This window comes from Oncorhynchus mykiss, chromosome 17 (assembly GCF_013265735.2).
Source record: "Oncorhynchus mykiss isolate Arlee chromosome 17, USDA_OmykA_1.1, whole genome shotgun sequence".
NCBI lineage: Eukaryota > Metazoa > Chordata > Actinopteri > Salmoniformes > Salmonidae > Oncorhynchus > Oncorhynchus mykiss.
Window position 1 is genome coordinate 84433361 of NC_048581.1, and position 19320 is coordinate 84452680.

Sequence of the window (19320 nt, forward strand, 5' to 3'; positions counted from 1 at the left end):
GCCGGTGACGGCTACAATTCCGGTGACGGCTACTAGGCCGGTGACGGCTACTAGGCCGGTGGCGGCTACTAGGCCGGTGGCGGCTACTAGGCCGGTGACGGCTACTAGGCCGGTGGTGGAGGCTACTAGGCCGGTGACGGCTACTAGGCCGGTGGTGGAGGCTACTAGGCCGGTGACGGCTACTAGGCCGGTGACGGCTACTAGGCCGGTGGTGGAGGCTACTAGGCCGGTGACGGCTACTAGGCCGGTGACGGCTACTAGGCCGGTGGCGGCTACTAGGCCGGTGGTGGAGGCTACTAGGCCGGTGACGGCTACTAGGCCGGTGGTGGAGGCTACTAGGCCGGTGGCGGCTACTAGGCCGGTGACGGCTACTAGGCCGGTGGTGGAGGCTACTAGGCCGGTGGTGGAGGCTACTAGGCCGGTGGTGGAGGCTACTAGGCCGGTGGCGGCTACTAGGCCGGTGGTGGAGGCTACTAGGCCGGTAGCTGCTACTAGGCCGGTGGTGGAGGCTACTAGGCCGGTGACGGCTACTAGGCCGGTGACGACGACCGCGGAGCACCGCCCAAACAGGCAGGGGAGCCACCCTCGGCGGGAGTCGTGACACCTTCCTTAAAATCTGGATTTTGGACAAAATTACCTGAATTAACTATTATACTATTAATACCATGGACTATCAAGAAAAAAACAAACCAAAACCTGCAGAAGAAACACAGAAGAACCTGGAAATACCATCCAACACAAAACTGACTGAGTAATATTCAGTCTGAAGCTACTTCCAAAGCCCAAAAGTAAAAGATAACAATCTCTAGGTAATTGTGTTATATCAAGCTAAGTAAATAAGTATTCTAAGCTACCAAGGTGCTGGGACAGATCAGACCTAGCGGCACCTTCAGTTAGCACTGAAGTGTGAAGTCAGATGTGTGAAGAGACTTCAACCCACCAATGGCAGGAGAGTTTAAGAGCCCCCCCCCCCCCCCCCAAATGCAGAGGCCTTTGAAGCACCAATGGCTTATCCCTGTCCAGAGGTCATTACAATACAAAAAATAACACTGCCAGGAATAAAGTACAAAAACATGCTCCTCAAGGACAATCCAGAGAAACTATTTGCTGACTGTTACTGCTAATTTTCCACACAGACCATCCCCTGGCATAGCACAGTGCTATAAAAACACACTACTGACAAGACAGAGAGAGAGCAGAGCAGGAAAAATCTCTCTCTCTGTGACAACTTCCACATCCTGAGTGAGTCTGTATACTTCCGGCCCGTCCTTGGACACTGTGCTATCTAACCTCCAAACGAACTTCAATGCCATACAACACTCCTTCCGTGGCCTCCAACTGCTCTTAAACGCTAGTAAAACCAAACGCATGCTTTTCAACAGTTCGCTGCCTGCACCCGCACGCCCGACTAGCATCACCACCCTGGATGGTTCCGACCTTGAATATGTGGACATCTATAAGTACCTAGGTGTCTGGCTAGACTGTAAACTCTCCTTACAGACTCATATCAAACATCTCCAATCGAAAATCAAATCTAGAGTCGGCTTTCTATTCCGCAACAAAGCCTCCTTCACTCACGCCGCCAAACTTACCCTAGTAAAACTGACTATCCTACCGATCCTCGACTTTGGCGATGTCATCTACAAAATAGCTTCCAACACTCTACTCAGCAAACTGGATGCAGTTTATCACAGTGCCATCCGTTTTGTCACTAAAGCACCTTATACCACCCACCACTGCGACCTGCATGCTCTAGTCGGCTGGCCCTCGCTACATGTTCGTCGCCAGACCCACTGGCTCCAGGTCATCTACAAGTCCATGCTAGGTAAAGCTCCGCCTTATCTCAGTTCACTGGTCACGATGACAACACCCACCCGTAGCACGCGCTCCAGCAGTTGTATCTCACTGATCATCCCTAAAGCCAACACCTCATTTGGCCACCTTTTGTTCCAGTTCTCTGCTGCCTGCGACTGGAACAAATTACAAAAATCTCTGAAGTTGGAGACTTTTATCTCCCTCACCAACTTCAAACATCTGCTATCTGAGCAGCTAACCCATCGCTGCAGCTGTACATAGTCTATCGGTAAACGGCCCACCCAATTTTACCTACCTCATCCCCATACTGTTTTTATTTATTTACTTTTCTGCTCTTTTGCACACCAATATCTCTACCTGTACATGACCATCTGATCATTTATCACTCCAGTGTTAATCTGCAAAATTGTAATTATCCGCCTACCTTCTCATGCCTTTTGCACACAATGTATATAGAATATTTTTTTTCTACTGTGCTATTGAATTGTTAATTGTTTACCCCATGTGTAACTCTGTGTTGTCTGTTCACACTGCTATGCTTTATCTTGACCAGGTCGCGGTTGCAAATGAGAACTTGTTGTCAACTAGCCTACCTGGTTAAATAAAGGTGAAATAAAATAAAATAAAAAGTCTGATCACAACTCTTCAAACTGTCCTGCAGACGAGGATAGTCACCCCCCCCCCCCTCCCCAGCCCCCAGCACTGAACACACCCAGGTCCCACAACTGCACTGCTCAAGCTTTATCATCATTAGTCATTTAGGTCAACATTGGATCATTCAGAGATCCTCACTGAACTTCTGGAGAGAGTTTGCTGCACTGAAAGTAAAGGGGCTGAATAATTTTGCACTCCCAATTTTTCAGTTTTTAATTTGTTAAAAAAGTTTGAAATATCCAATAAATGTCGTTCCACTTCATGATTGTGTCCCACTTGTTGTTGATTCTTCACAAAAAAATACAGTTTTATATCTTTATGTTTGAAGCCTGAAATGTGGCAAAAGGTCGCAAAGTTCAAGGGGGCCGAATACTTTCGCAAGGCACTGTAGATAGTCATTGGTAGGCTGAGGGAACTCCTATGGTAGGTACAGCTATAGCTCATCTCCTGGTAGTAGTACTGTAGACTACTTTATCACTGACCTCAACCCAGAGTCTCTTAGAGCGTTCACAGTCAGCACACTGACAATCCAATCAGATCACAGCAAATCACGCTCTTCTTGAACAGAGCTATGCTCAATCATGAGGTATCAAAGCCAAAGGAACTGAATAATATTAAGAAATGCTATAGATGGAAGGAAAATGGTGTGGAAATCTACCAAAAACAATTAGGAAACAACAAATTCATTCCCTTTTAGACAACTTCCTGGACAAAATGTTCCACTGTAACAGTGAAGGTGTAAACTTGGCAGTAGAAAACCTAAACAGTATATTTGACCTCTCAGTTTCACTATCAAATCCCAAAATGTCAAGCAGACAACCTAAGAAAATGAACAACATTGACAAATGGTTTGATGAAGAATGCAAAAGCCTAAGAAAGAAACTATCCAACCAAAAACACCAAAGACCCAGAAAACCTGAGCCTACGGCTTCACTATGGTGAATGACACAAACTTAAGGAAAGCGTTGTGTTAGGGAGCGCGAAACTGGCGGCAGGGAAGTCAGGCGCAGGAGAGCAAAACTGGGTAATCAACGGAGCAGTTTTATACATAAAACCACCGGAAACCAGAACAACAAACAAATGGGTACAAAACCTGTCGCCAACCAGAGAAAACGTGCACATGCACTTACAATATACAATCCCACACAAAGCCATGGGGGGAACAGAGGGTTAAATATACAACAAGTAATTGAGGGAATTGAAACCAGGTGTGAGGGAAAACAAGACAAAACACATGGAAAATGAAAAGTGGATCGATGATGGCTAGAAGACCGGCGACGCCGAGCGCCGCCAGAACAAGGAGAGGACCCGACTTCGACGGACGTCGTGACACTTTGACTATGTACAGACTCAGTGAGCAGAGCCTTGCTATTGAGAAAGGCCGCTGTAGGCAGACATGGCTCTCAAGAGAAGACAGGCTATGTGCTCACTGCCCACAAAATGAGGTGGAAACTGAGAAATTAGGTGGAAACTGTGTCAGAGGAAGGCCCTAAAAATTGTCAAAGACCCCAGCCACTCCAGTCATAGACCCCAGTAATAGACGGTACCGGAGTGCCAAGTCTAGGATTAAAAGGTTTCTCAACAGTTCTTACTCCCAAGCCATAAGACTCCTGAACAGGTAACCAAATGGTTACCCGGACTATTTGCATTCTGTGCCACCCCCCAAACCCTCTTTTACACTGCTACTACTCTCTGTTTATCTTATATGCATAGTCACTTTAACTATACATTTATGTACATACTACCTCAATTGGGCCGACCAACCAGTTCTCCCGCACATTGGCTAACCGGGCTATCTGCATTGAGGAGAGACAGGCTCGAGGGCTGATTGGGTTGAGGAGAGACAGGCTCGAGGGCTGATTGGGTTGAGGAGAGACAGGCTCGAGGGCTGATTGGGTTGAGGAGAGACAGGCTCGAGGGCTGATTGGGTTGAGGAGAGACAGGCTCGAGGGCTGATTGGGTTGAGGAGAGACAGGCTCGAGGGCTGATTGGGTTGAGGAGAGACAGGCTCGAGGGCTGATTGGGTTGAGGAGAGACAGGCTCGAGGGCTGATTGGGTTGAGGAGAGAGGCTCGAGGGCTGATTGGGTTGAGGAGAGACAGGCTCGAGGGCTGATTGGGTTGAGGAGAGACAGGCTCGAGGGCTGATTGGGTTGAGGAGAGACTGAGGCAATGTTCCCTCTAAGCTGTGCGTGCGGACAGATTTTGTTTTGAGATCAAAGCGAGAGGTGCATGTAGTAATGTGTGTACATTTGTTCATATCCTTTGCTAGTTTGTGAGTTATTTGATATAGATTATTGATAGTCAGCAATGTGGGAGTGATTCCTACAAGAGCACAAAATGTGAGCATTTCTCGATATCTTTGAAAAGCATGTCAGGTAAATTGAACCTTAATTTAACTGGTCAAGTCAGTTAAGATCAAATTCTTATTTACATTGACGGCCTAGGAACAGTGGGTTAAGTAGATAAACAGGTTAATGTCAAGCCCTGCATGTTTTTATCCAAAGTTTAATGGAATGTAGGCCTGCATTGAACACCACACATTGGCTGCTGCTGTAGGCTGAATTATAGCTATGTACATGTTAAAATGTTATGGGATGCATTTCCTCCATTGTTTTTGATGGTAGGCCACTCTGGTAGGCCACTCTGGTAGGCCTACACTATGATCAAATAGCCACAGTAGCCTACTTGCCCACTGTTAAAGCTGTAACTTAAGGCGGGTACAGGCTCAGTGTTCACAGTAAACCCGTGCCGGAAGTTGCACAGAATTTTCACAATGTTCAAGTCTGTGCTCAGCAGTCCAGAAATTTGCTCAGTGCCTACATTTTTTTGAGGGAACATTGGACTGAGGTGTAGACTAATGGCAGGTTGGACAGAGGTGTAGACTAATTGCAGGTTGTGTAGAGTAATTGCAGGTTGTGTAGAGTAATTGCAGGTTGGACAGAGGTGTAGACTAATTGCAGGTTGAACAGAGGTGTAGACTAATTGCAGGTTGGACAGAGGTGTAGAGTAATTGCCGGTTGGACAGAGGTGTAGACTAATTGCAGGTTGGCTGTAAGGAGAGCGAGGTGAACAGGTAGACAGGATACGACAGCAATCAGGTGAACAGGTAGACAGGATACGACAGTAATCAGGTGAACAGGTAGACAGGATACGACAGCAATCAGGTGAACAGGTAGACAGGATACGACAGCAATCAGGTGAACAGGTAGACAGGATACGACAGTAATCAGGTGAACAGGTAGACAGGATACTACAGTAATCAGGTGAACAGGTAGACAGGATACGACAGTAATCAGGTGAACAGGTAGACAGGATACTACAGTAATCAGGTGAACAGGTAGACAGGATACGACAGTAATCAGGTGAACAGGTAGACAGGATACTACAGTAATCAGGTGAACAGGTAGACAGGATACGACAGTAATCAGGTGAACAGGTAGACAGGATACTACAGTAATCAGGTGAACAGGTAGACAGGATACGACAGTAATCAGGTGAACAGGTAGACAGGATACTACAGTAATCAGGTGAACAGGTAGACAGGATACGACAGTAATCAGGTGAACAGGTAGACAGGATACTACAGTAATCAGGTGAACAGGTAGACAGGATACGACAGTAATCAGGTCAACAGGTAGACAGGATACTACAGTAATCAGGTGAACAGGTAGACAGGATACTACAGTAATCAGGTGAACAGGTAGACAGGATACGACAGTAATCAGGTGAACAGGTAGACAGGATACTACAGTAATCAGGTGAACAGGTAGACAGGATACGACAGTAATCAGGTGAACAGGTAGACAGGATACTACAGTAATCAGGTGAACAGGTAGACAGGATACTACAGTAATCAGGTGAACAGGTAGACAGGATACGACAGTAATCAGGATACCATTGTGGTGGCTACCGATCCCTTTAATTCGCTCTGTTGATACTACCTCCAACCAAAAATCTGATTATAGTCTCTGTGTTCTGACACACACACACTAACACACACCAAGCTGCACGCCATCAGACACACATCTACACAGTTATCAGTCTGTTGTTGTGCTCGTATGAAGCAACTGACAAGGAAAACTGAACAATTGTTCATCAACCATTGATGACTTTATGTGGTAAATTGTAATTTTCTGATTGCCATTGAAATAGTATGTATCGGGAATTGGACCTCCAAAGGGGAACTTAATAGATCACAGGACCCACTCTGAACACCATTAATACCTGTGGTTACAATAATGACTCGTGTTATTACTGACACTAAGCGCAGAACAAATGGAGAAATTGGTGTCTGATGTATTTCAATGAGGTGATGAAGTTAATTAATGTTGACAGGCTTCCCTTTCCTTTTTCTTTCAGGAATCTTCTAGATAAAGACACATTCTCCAAATCTGACCCATGTGAGTCAACTTTCCATCTGCTTCCTCCCTCTCTACCTTCCTCCCTCTCTACCTTCCTCCCTCTCTACCTTCCTCCCTATGTCTGTTCGTCTGTCGAACGGTCCGTCAATCTGCCCGTCCATCTGTCCGCCCGTCCGTCTCTCCTTCTGCCCGTCCTTTCGTCTGTCCATCCATCCATCGGTTTGTCTGTCCATCGGTTCCTCATTCCCTCGCTCTTTCTTCTTGAGTGACAGTTGATTTGAGGAGTAGCTGTTAGCTTTGCCTTTAGCCTCAGTCTGATGTTTATATTGATCTGCTGTCTTGAATCTGCCAGCATCAATATCTATCTGTCTTTCTCTGATTGTATTTCTGCCCTCTCTGTCTCTCTCTCTCTCTCTCTTTCTCTCTCTCTCTCTCTCTCTTTCCTTCTCTCTCTCGCTGTCTCTCTCTCTCTCTCTCTCTCTCTCTCTCTCTCTTTTTCCTTCTCCCTCTCTCTGTCTCTCTCTCTCCCTTGCTCTCTCGCTCTCTCTCTCCCGCTCTCTCTCTCCCTCTCTCTCTCGCTGTCTCTCCCTCTCTCTCTCTCTCCCTCCCTTTCTCTCTCTCGCAGTGTGTGTGCTCTATACCCAAGGAGTGGAGACCAAGCAGTGGAGAGAGGTGAGAGGAGAACAAACACACAAACACACACAAACACACACACCCTATAGGCTTCTAAGTCCAATTACACCCCTGCTGTGTGTATTGACTGTTTGAGGGAAATAGCTTCTCTTAATGTTTTTTCCATTCTTTTCAAATACCACTTCATTTAACCCACTGCTGACATTTAAAAGTTGAAAGTTATGAAAGTTGTGGAATAATGGTAGACTCCTATTCATAACACCTGCAGACTCAGCCTGATGTTTAGAAAAAGACACAGTCATTAAGAACCCATCTGTGTGTGTGCGTGTGTGTGTGTGTGTGTGTGTGTGTGTGTGTGTGTGTGTGTGTGTGTGTGTGTGTGTGTGTGTGTGTGGTGTGTGGTGTGCGGGGGAGGGGAGGGGAGTTAATTCAGAGTTGGGTTGTGGAGGTCTGATAAGCTTGACCTCGTTGTGTCTGATTTGCTGTCTGTGACATCATAGTTATGAGTTGTAAACTCCCCATCCAGCTCCTGTGTCAGTGTGTCACCATTCCCTGTGTCAGTGTGTCACCATACCCTGTGTCAGTGTGTCACCATTCCCTGTGTCAGTGTGTCACCATTCCCTGTGTCAGTGTGTTACCATTCCCTGTGTCAGTGTGTTACCATTCCCTGTGTCAGTGTGTCACCATTCCCTGTGTCAGTGTGTCACCATTCCCTGTGTCAGTGTGTCACCATTCCCTGTGTCAGTGTGTTACCATTCCCTGTGTCAGTGTGTTACCATTCCCTGTGTCAGTGTATCACCATTCCCTGTGTCAGTGTGTTACCATTCCCTGTGTCAGTGTGTTACCATTCCCTGTGTCAGTGTGTTACCATTCCCTGTGTCAGTGTGTTACCATTCCCTGTGTCAGTGTGTTACCATTCCCTGTGTCAGTGTGTCACCATTCCCTGTGCCAGTGTGTCACCATTCCCATAGTTGTCTATGTAATCAACGTTCCTCAATGTTCTGAACTTGGGAGTCTGTTCAGACAGGCTTGAGAACTCCTGAGCATCATAGCAGAAAGGACTTAGTCTCAGTACAATGATTCCATCACTATTCTATCTGTTATTACTCTACAACCCAGTGTCTCTGGAACAGATCTGTCCAGGCGGAAGCGAGGGAGGGAGAGGGAGATAAATAGAAAGAAAGAGAGACCGAGAGGAGGAGAGAGAAAGATGAAACTGAGATGAAACAATAGTGAAAGGAGAAAAGCAATGACACACATCCAAATGCCAAAATTATCAACAGCCTCTTCCATCTGCTGAACAGAATAACAACAATAAAGCCCTTACTGATGGCCTGACATGGACGTTCCCAGCCTCCACAGGCTGTCAGTCTGGGACAACTATTGAGCATCATACAGTAGCAAAAAGGACTTAGTCTCAGAACACTGATCACTAGCTCTATTACTGCAATCAGTCTATTAAAACCCAGAACTCTACCCTGTTATACTGTCACAACCCAGAACGCTACCCTGTTATACTGTCACAACCCAGATCTCTACCCTGTCATAGTATCACAACCCAGAACTCTACCCTGTTATACTGTCACAACCCAGAACTCTACCCTGTCATAGTATCACAACCCAGAACTCTACCCTGTTATACTGTCACAACACAGACCTCTACCCTGTTATACTGTCAGAACCCAGAACTCTACCCTGTTATACTGTCACAACCCAGACCTCTACCCAGTTATACTGTCACAACCCAGATCTCTACCCTGTTATAGTGTCACAACCCAGACCTCTACCCTGTTATACTGTCAGAACCCAGAACTCTACCCTGTTATACTGTCACAACCCAGACCTCTACCCTGTTATACTGTCACAACCCAGATCTCTACCCAGTTATACTGTCACAACCCAGACCTCTACCCAGTTATACTGTCACAACCCAGACCTCTACCCAGTTATACTGTCACAACCCAGACCTCTACCCAGTTATACTGTCACAACCCAGACCTCTACCCAGTTATACTGTCACAACCCAGACCTCTACCCAGTTATACTGTCACAACCCAGACCTCTACCCAGTTATACTGTCACAACCCAGACCTCTACCCTGTTATACTGTCACAACCCAGATCTCTACCCAGTTATACTGTCACAACCCAGACCTCTACCCTGTTATACTGTCACAACCCAGAACTCTACCCTGTTATACTGTCCCATTGTGTCTGTCCCCGGTTCATGAAATGTGCTAATTAAAGGCAAGGCATTTTCCAGTTCCTGCAACAACAACAAATCCCCATATGTGGGAATTCTATAAGTGCCTCTGCTCAACTTTATGCCACTACGCAACTGCGATTATAGAGATCAATAGTCATGGAGTCTTTTTGCAGGCACTAACTCCGCCATGGCTCGTTGGTCAAAGCCTATGGGGAAATTAGTGGAGTTTTTGGATAAACGCTGAATAGAAGGTCTGTGGTGAATACAGGCTTAGGATATCTGATTCATTTTGTTCCATTTACGTTTTGTTATTTCTGTGAATCTTTTAGCATTTCTGTAATCGGAAAAAGAGCATGAAGCACATAAGGCTTCATAGTTCATAAAGATCGTGTGAACAGACTGATTCTTCGGAATTCATAAAGGTTGTGTGAACAGACTGGTTATAGGACTACAAGCTGGTTATAGGACTACAAACTGGTTATAGGACTGTATGTGTGTGTTTGTTTCACACAATCTTGTCTAACTAACCTTGCGTTTAACCTTTTTTTAAACTAATGAAGTCAGTTAAGAACAAATTCTTATTTACAATGACGGCCTACCCCCCCGGCCAAACCCTCCCCTAACCCAGACGATGCTGGGCTAATTGTGCGCATGGGACTCCCAATCACAGCCGGATGTGATACAGCCTGGATTCGAACTGTAGTGGTGGATCTTGCACTGAGATGAGGTGCCTTAGACCGCTGCGCCCCTCAGGGGTAGCCTTAACCTTAACCCTAACCCCAAAACCTAACCTGGGGCGGCAGGGTAGTCTAGTGGTTAGAGTGTTGGACTAGTAACCGGAAGGTTGCAAGTTCAAACCCCTGAGCTGACAAGGTACACATCTGTCATTCTGCACCTGAACAGGCAGTTAACCCACTGTTCCTAGGCTGTCATTGAAAATAAGAATTTGTTCTTAATTGTTCTTAACTGACTTGCCTAAAGGTAAAAAAAAAATAACCTTAACCCTAATTCCTAAACCCCCTAGAAATACAATTTTTCCTTGTGGGGATTAACAAAATGTCCCCAGTTGGTCAAATGTTTTTTGTTTACTATTCTTGTGGGGACTTCTGGTCACTGCAAATATAGTCCAAAACCCCTTAAGGTCAATGCCCCACATCAATTGAATTAGCATAATACAAAAATCCCCCCAATAATCTGTCAGTTTAAGATAGAAATAGAATAATATTGTTGCATTGGATACGTCTCAATACACTGCATCTGCCTATTGGATACGTCTCAATCCACTGCATCTGCCTATTGGATACGTCTCAATCCACTGCATCTGCCTATTGGATACGTCTCAATGCACTGCATCTGCCTATTGGATACGTCTCAATGCACTGCATCTGCCTATTGGATACGTCTCAATGCACTGCATCTGCCTATTGGATACGTCTCAATGCACTGCATCTGCCTATTGGATATGTCTCAATGCACTGCATCTGCCTATTGGATACGTCTCAATCCACTGCATCTGCCTATTGGATACGTCTCAATGCACTGCATCTGCCTATTGGATACGTCTCAATCCACTGCATCTGCCTATTGGATACGTCTCAATCCACTGCATCTGCCTATTGGATACGTCTCAATGCACTGCATCTGCCTATTGGATACGTCTCAATCCACTGCATCTGCCTATTGGATACGTCTCAATGCACTGCATCTGCCTATTGGATACGTCTCAATCCACTGCATCTGCCTATTGGATATGTCTCAATCCACTGCATCTGCCTATTGGATACGTCTCAATCCACTGCATCTGCCTATTGGATATGTCTCAATCCACTGCATCTGCCTATTGGATACGTCTCAATCCACTGCATCTGCCTATTGGATACGTCTCAATGCACTGCATCTGCCTATTGGATACGTCTCAATGCACTGCATCTGCCTATTGGATACGTCTCAATCCACTGAATCTGCCTATTGGATACGTCTCAATGCACTGCATCTGCCTATTGGATACGTCTCAATCCACTGCATCTGCCTATTGGATACGTCTCAATGCACTGCATCTGCCTATTGGATACGTCTCAATCCACTGCATCTGCCTATTGGATACGTCTCAATCCACTGCATCTGCCTATTGGATACGTCTCAATGCACTGCATCTGCCTATTGGATACGTCTCAATGCACTGCATCTGCCTATTGGATACGTCTCAATGCACTGCATCTGCCTATTGGATACGTCTCAATGCACTGCATCTGCCTATTGGATACGTCTCAATGCACTGCATCTGCCTATTGGATACGTCTCAATGCACTGCATCTGCCTATTGGATACGTCTCAATGCACTGCATCTGCCTATTGGATACGTCTCAATCCACTGCATCTGCCTATTGGATACGTCTCAATGCACTGAATCTGCCTATTGGATACGTCTCAATGCACTGCATCTGCCTATTGGATATGTCTCAATGCACTGCATCTGCCTATTGGATACGTCTCAATGCACTGCATCTGCCTATTGGATACGTCTCAATGCACTGCATCTGCCTATTGGATACGTCTCAATCCACTGCATCTGCCTATTGGATACGTCTCAATGCACTGCATCTGCCTATTGGATACGTCTCAATCCACTGCATCTGCCTATTGGATATGTCTCAATGCACTGCATCTGCCTATTGGATACGTCTCAATGCACTGCATCTGCCTATTGGATATGTCTCAATCCACTGCATCTGCCTATTGGATACGTCTCAATCCACTGCATCTGCCTATTGGATACGTCTCAATCCACTGCATCTGCCTATTGGATACGTCTCAATGCACTGCATCTGCCTATTGGATACGTCTCAATGCACTGCATCTGCCTATTGGATACGTCTCAATCCACTGCATCTGCCTATTGGATACGTCTCAATGCACTGCATCTGCCTATTGGATACGTCTCAATCCACTGCATCTGCCTATTGGATACGTCTCAATCCACTGCATCTGCCTATTGGATACGTCTCAATCCACTGCATCTGCCTATTGGATACGTCTCAATGCACTGCATCTGCCTATTGGATACGTCTCAATGCACTGCATCTGCCTATTGGATATGTCTCAATCCACTGCATCTGCCTATTGGATACGTCTCAATGCACTGCATCTGCCTATTGGATATGTCTCAATGCACTGCATCTGCCTATTGGATACGTCTCAATGCACTGCATCTGCCTATTGGATATGTCTCAATGCACTGCATCTGCCTATTGGATATGTCTCAATCCACTGCATCTGCCTATTGGATATGTCTCAATGCACTGCATCTGCCTATTGGATACGTCTCAATCCACTGCATCTGCCTATTGGATACGTCTCAATGCACTGCATCTGCCTATTGGATACGTCTCAATCCACTGCATCTGCCTATTGGATACGTCTCAATCCACTGCATCTGCCTATTGGATACGTCTCAATGCACTGCATCTGCCTATTGGATACGTCTCAATGCACTGCATCTGCCTATTGGATACGTCTCAATCCACTGCATCTGCCTATTGGATACGTCTCAATGCACTGCATCTGCCTATTGGATACGTCTCAATGCACTGCATCTGCCTATTGGATACGTCTCAATGCACTGCATCTGCCTATTGGATACGTCTCAATGCACTGCATCTGCCTATTGGATACGTCTCAATCCACTGCATCTGCCTATTGGATACGTCTCAATCCACTGCATCTGCCTATTGGATACGTCTCAATGCACTGCATCTGCCTATTGGATACGTCTCAATGCACTGCATCTGCCTATTGGATACGTCTCAATGCACTGCATCTGCCTATTGGATACGTCTCAATGCACTGCATCTGCCTATTGGATACGTCTCAATCCACTGCATCTGCCTATTGGATACGTCTCAATGCACTGCATCTGCCTATTGGATACGTCTCAATCCACTGCATCCGCCCCAGTGGCTCTTCCTCATCTGGGGTGAAAGGTGACAGAGCGAGAGCCGTGTTTGTCAGACCATGAGAGACCCGAAAATCGGTCGTCTCACAAAATCGTCTGTAGTATCCAAACAGTTGATGGTAAGATGAGACTCTCACAAACCCGACGGTGGTCTCTTTTTTTCTCTACGACCTCCACAAGTGTCAGGAGACTCATCTGAAGTTGGTTCTGCCAACTTCTGTCTGTCGCGTCCGAACCGTTTGGGTTACATACTAATATGACCCCTCTGTGTAAAGGTGAGACTCTCATGAACAGGAACATGTTGGTTGCCCACAGGCCTCACAAGACACGTTTCAATCTGTTGTTCAAAATCAAACAGCTAAACGATCCTTGGTCTGACCCCTCCTCCTATAATGAACTTAGAATGTCGCGGCTGCTACTGTCCTGCTGGAAACCACGTTAGAGACCTGTCGCTCCAGGTTACCAAATCATATCACATTTATTTATAAAGCCCTTCTTACATCAGCTGATGTCACAAAGTGCTTTACAGGAATCCAGCCTAAAACCCCACACAGCAAGCAATGCAGGTGTAGAAGCACGGTGGCTAGGAAAAACTCCATTGTGTGTTTCACACTGTTATCAACACCTGATCAACACCTTAGTATCGGTGTTGTTACCTTCAGCATTTCTGATGCTCGTCTTCCGTCGTCTCAACCGGTGTTCTGTGCTTCTACCCACCTGTGTAGCCCTTCAAAAGGTTTTACAGGGGTTTTCTTACGCCGTATGCATCTAAGGTCTCAGTGTGCTGATTTAGGATCAGTTCTGACTTTTAGATCACAATGAATAAGATTACATGGTCATGGAGAACCTGATCCTAGATCAGCACTATGACTGAATACTGGTCCTTTAGATCACATGGACAGGTAGGTCCTGATCCTAGATCAGCACTATGACTGAATACTAGTCCTATTAGATTACATGGACAGGGGAGAACCTGATCCTAGATCAGCACTCCGACTGAATACTGGTCCTTTAGATTACATGGACAGGGGAGAACCTGATCCTAGATCAGCACTCCGACTGAATACTGGTCCTTTAGATTACATGGACAGGGGAGAACCTGATCCTAGATCAGCACTCCGACTGAATACTGGTCCTTTAGATTACATGGACAGGGGAGAACCTGATCCTAGATCAGCACTCCGACTGAATACTGGTCCTATTAGATTACATGGACAGGGGAGAACCTGATCCTAGATCAGCACTCCGACTGAATACTGGTCCTTTAGATTACATGGACAGGGGAGAACCTGATCCTAGATCAGCACTCCGACTGAATACTGGTCCTATTAGATTACATGGACAGGGGAGAACCTGATCCTAGATCAGCACTCCGACTGAATACTGGTCCTATTAGATTACATGGACAGGGGGACCTGATCCTAGATCAGCACTATGACTGAATACTGGTCCTTTTAGATCACATGGACAGGTAGGCCCTGATCCTAGATCAGCACTATGACTGAATACTGGTCCTTTAGATCACATGGACAGGGGAGAACCTGATCCTAGATCAGCACTCCTCCTCTGAGATGCTTGATACGTAGGGCCCCAGGTCTCCCTTGGAAAAAAATGGTTTTGTATTGATTGAAAATGCCACCAGGAGTATTTAAAAAGTAATCACACAGAATCACTTAGAATCTCAAATGGCAGAATCAATCACAGTTCAACTGGAATAGAAATGAAGAGATGAATGCCGATGAGGAGGCGTTGTTCACGTTACACAGCCATTCTGGAATTAGTTTGTCAAGAGAAAATGGAGCTTCATTATGTAAAATCAACAGCTATGGATGTTGTAAAAAATAAATGGACTTTCTTTCTAAAATGAACAACAATGATCATCATCTGAATAGTTGAATTAGCTTTTATTTTATTGGAATTCAGTTGTTCTTAAAGTCCTTCCTTCCCTGAACGGGGACTAAAATGTACCCAGCACTGACTCTTGGGGTGCCCCAAAATAGTACAATAGAACCCCTCTCTATTACCTATTTGTCCTCCAACTTCTGAGAATGGAGCAGTCTTGAATCACAGGAGAGGTTCTCGAGACATTTCATCTCGGTTATTCTTTATCCTCTGTACCGTTTATGTCTGGCTCTAAATGTCGTCTGACTGGGAGCCAGCCAAGCACCCGGTGTTGGGAGATTCATGTTTTATTGATGCGTTATCAGTGGAGATAGGTTTCCCTTCCTCTCTATTTCTGACTTTCTGTCTCGCTCCTTCCCTTCTGCCCTATCTCTCGCATTCCTTCTCTCTCTCCCCCATCTCTCTCTCCACCATCTCGCTCTCCATCTCTCTCTCCACCATCTCTCCCTCCACCATCTCTCTCTCCATCTCTCTCTCCACCATCTCTCTCCACCATCTCTCTCTCCACCATCTCTCTCTCCATCTCTCTCTCCATCTCTCTCTCGCCCATCTCTCTCTCCACCATCTCTCTCTCCATCTCTCTCCACCATCTCTCTCTCCATCTCTCTCTCCACCATCTCTCTCTCCATCTCTCTCTCCATCTCTCTCTCCACCATCTCTCTACACCATCTCTCTCCACCATCTCTCCACCAATTCAATTCAATTCAAGGGGCTTTATTGGCATGGGAAACATGTGTTAACATTGCCAAAGCAAGTGAGGGAGATAATATACAAAAGTGAAATAAACAATAAAAATTAACAGTAAACATTTCACATACAGAAATTTCAAAAAAATAAAGACATTACAAATGTCATATTATACATATATATATATATATACAGTGTTGTAACAATGTACAAATGGTTAAAAGAACACAAGGGAAAATAAATAAGCATAATATGGGTTGTATTTACAATGGTGTTTGTTCTTCACTGGTTGCCCTTTTCTTGTGGCAACAGGTCACAGATCTTGCTGCTGTGATGGCACACTGTGGAATTTCCCCCAGTAGATATGGGAGTTTATCAAAATTGTTTTCAAATTCTTTGTGGATCTGTGTAATCTGAGGGAAATATGTGTCTCTAATATGGTCATACATTGGGCAGGAGGTTAGGAAGTGCAGCTCAGTTTCCACCTCATTTTGTGGGCAGTGAGCACATAGCCTGTCTTCTCTTGAGAGCCAGGTCTGTCTACGGCGGCCTTTCTCAATAGCAAGGCTATGCTCACTGAGTCTCTACATAGTCAAAGATTTCCTTAAGTTTGGGTCAGTCACAGTAGACAGGTGTACTCTCTGTTTAGGACCAAATAGCATTCTCTCTCTCTGGCTCTCCTTCCCTTCTCCCCCATCTCTCTCTCTCAGTCTCTCCGTCTCTCACTTTTTCCTCCTCCTCCTTCTCCCTCTGTTTCTCAATCTGAATAATTAATGGATCAACAGAAATAGCTGTGAACAAGCTGCAGCCCACCCATTGGCACCAGCCTTTGGAGTCTACAGCATTCAACTATTAGGTCTCCACAGCGTACCGCCACCATTCTGCTCCCTCTCTACGCCGTTTCACTAAACTTCATAAACAACCACTTACAAAACATGTACATGTGTGTTCCAAATGACACCCTATCCCCTATGTAGTGCACTACTTTTAACCAGGACCTATAGGGCTGTAGTGCACTACTTTTGACCAGGGCCTATAGGGCTGTAGTGCACTACTATTGACCAGGATTCAGTGACACCCTATTCCCTATGTAGTACATTACATTCTAACAATACACCATTTAAAACCACTGTTATGTGCTGTTTCGCCATACACTGCAGACGTTGGCCCATTTCACAGAACCATGGAACTGCCTCTCTGTGCTGTGTCCCTGTGCTGTGTCCCTGTGCTGTGTCTCTGTGCTGTGTCTCTGTGTTGTGTCTCTGTGCTGTCTCTGTGTTGTGTCTGTGCTGTGTCTCTTTGCTGTGTCTCTGTGCTGTGTCCCTGTGCTGTGTCCCTGTGCTGTGTCTCTGTGCTGTGTCTGTGCTGTGTCTCTGTGTTGTGTCTGTGCTGTGTCTCTTTGCTGTGTCTCTGTGCTGTGTCCCTGTGCTGTGTCCCTGTGCTGTGTCTCTGTGCTATCGCTGTGCTGTGTCTCTGTGTTGTGTCTCTGTGCTGTGTCTCTGTGTTGTGTCTGTGCTGTGTCTCTTTGCTGTGTCTCTGTGCTGTGTCCCTGTGCGGTGTCCCTGTGCTGTGTCAATCAAATCAATCAATCAATCAAATTTATTTTATATAGCCCTTCGTACATCAGCTGATATCTCAAAGTGCTGTACAGAAACCCAGCCTAAAACCCCAAACAGCAAGCAATGCAGGTGAAGAAGCACGGTGGCTAGGAAAAACTCCCTAGAAAGGCCAAAACCTAGGAAGAAACCTAGAGAGGAACCAGGCTATGTGGGGTGGCCAGTCCTCTTCTGGCTGTGCCGGGTGGAGATTATAACAAAACATGGTCAAGATGTTCAAATGTTCATAAATGACCAGCATGGTCGAATAATAATAAGGCAGAATAGTTGAAACTGGAGCAGCAGCACAGTCAGGTGGACTGGGGACAGCAAGGAGTCATCATGTCAGGTATTCCTGGGGCATGGTCCTAGGGCTCAGGTCCTCCGAGAGAGAGAAAGAAAGAGAGAATTAGAGAGAGCATATGTGGGATGGCCAGTCCTCTTCTGGCTGTGCCGGGTGGAGATTATAACAGAACATGGCCAAGATGTTCAAATGTTCATAAATGATCAGCATGGTCGAATAATAATAAGGCAGAACAGTTGAAACTGGAGCAGCAGCACAGCCAGGTGGACTGGGGACAGCAAGGAGTCATCATGTCAGGTAGTCCTGGGGCATGGTCCTAGGGCTCAGGTCCTCCGAGAGAGAGAAAGAGAGAAGGAGAGAATTAGAGAACGCACACTTAGATTCAAATAGGACAGGAGAAGTACTCCAGATATAACAAACTGACCCTAGCCCCCCGACACATAAACTACTGCAGCATAAATACTGGAGGCTGAGACAGGAGGGGTCAGGAGACACTGTGGCCCACTCCGAGGACACCCCCGGACAGGGCCAAACAGGAAGGATATAACCCCACCCACTTTGCCAAAGCACAGCCCCCACACCACTAGAGGGATATCTTCAACCACCAACTTACCATCCTGAGACAAGGCTGAGTATAGCCCACAAAGACCTCTGCCACGGCACAACCCAAGGGGGGGGGGGGGGGGGGGGGGCGCCAACCCAGTGTCCCTGTGTTGTGTCTCTGTGCTGTCTCTGTGCTGTCTGTGCTGTGTATCTGTGCTGTGTCCCTGTGCTGTGTCTCTGTGCTGTATCCCTGTGCTGTGTCCCTGTGCTGTGTCTCTGTGCTGTGTCCCTGTGCTGTGTCTCTGTGCTGTGTCTCTGTACTGTGGCTCTGTGCTGTGTCTCTGTGCTGTGCCTCTGTGCTGTGTCTCTGTGCTGTGTCTCTGTGCTGTGTCCCTGTGCTGTTTCTCTGTGCTGTGTCTCAGTGCTGTGTCTCTGTAATGTGTCCCTGTGCTGTGTCTATGTGCTGTGTCTCTGTGCTGTGTCCCTGTGCTGTGTCTCTGTGCTGTGTCTGTGCTGTGTCTCTGTGTTGTGTCTGTGCTGTGTCTCTTTGCTGTGTCTCTGTGCTGTGTCCCTGTGCTGTGTCCCTGTGCTGTGTCTCTGTGCTATCGCTGTGCTGTGTCTCTGTGTTGTGTCTCTGTGCTGTGTCTCTGTGTTGTGTCTGTGCTGTG

The 19320-nt window shown here is 46.2% G+C and overlaps 1 protein-coding gene across 1 annotated transcript in view; it reads left to right on the top strand.

Moving 5' to 3' along the window:
* Nucleotides 1-19320, top strand: part of LOC110493280 (copine-5) — a 305250-nt gene that overhangs the window by 53572 nt on the left and 232358 nt on the right. The window contains exons 3-4 of the mRNA XM_036950811.1: nt 6830-6870; nt 7457-7503. Coding sequence (XP_036806706.1) covers nt 6830-6870; nt 7457-7503 — 88 coding nt within the window. The remainder of the gene's footprint in view (nt 1-6829; nt 6871-7456; nt 7504-19320) is intronic.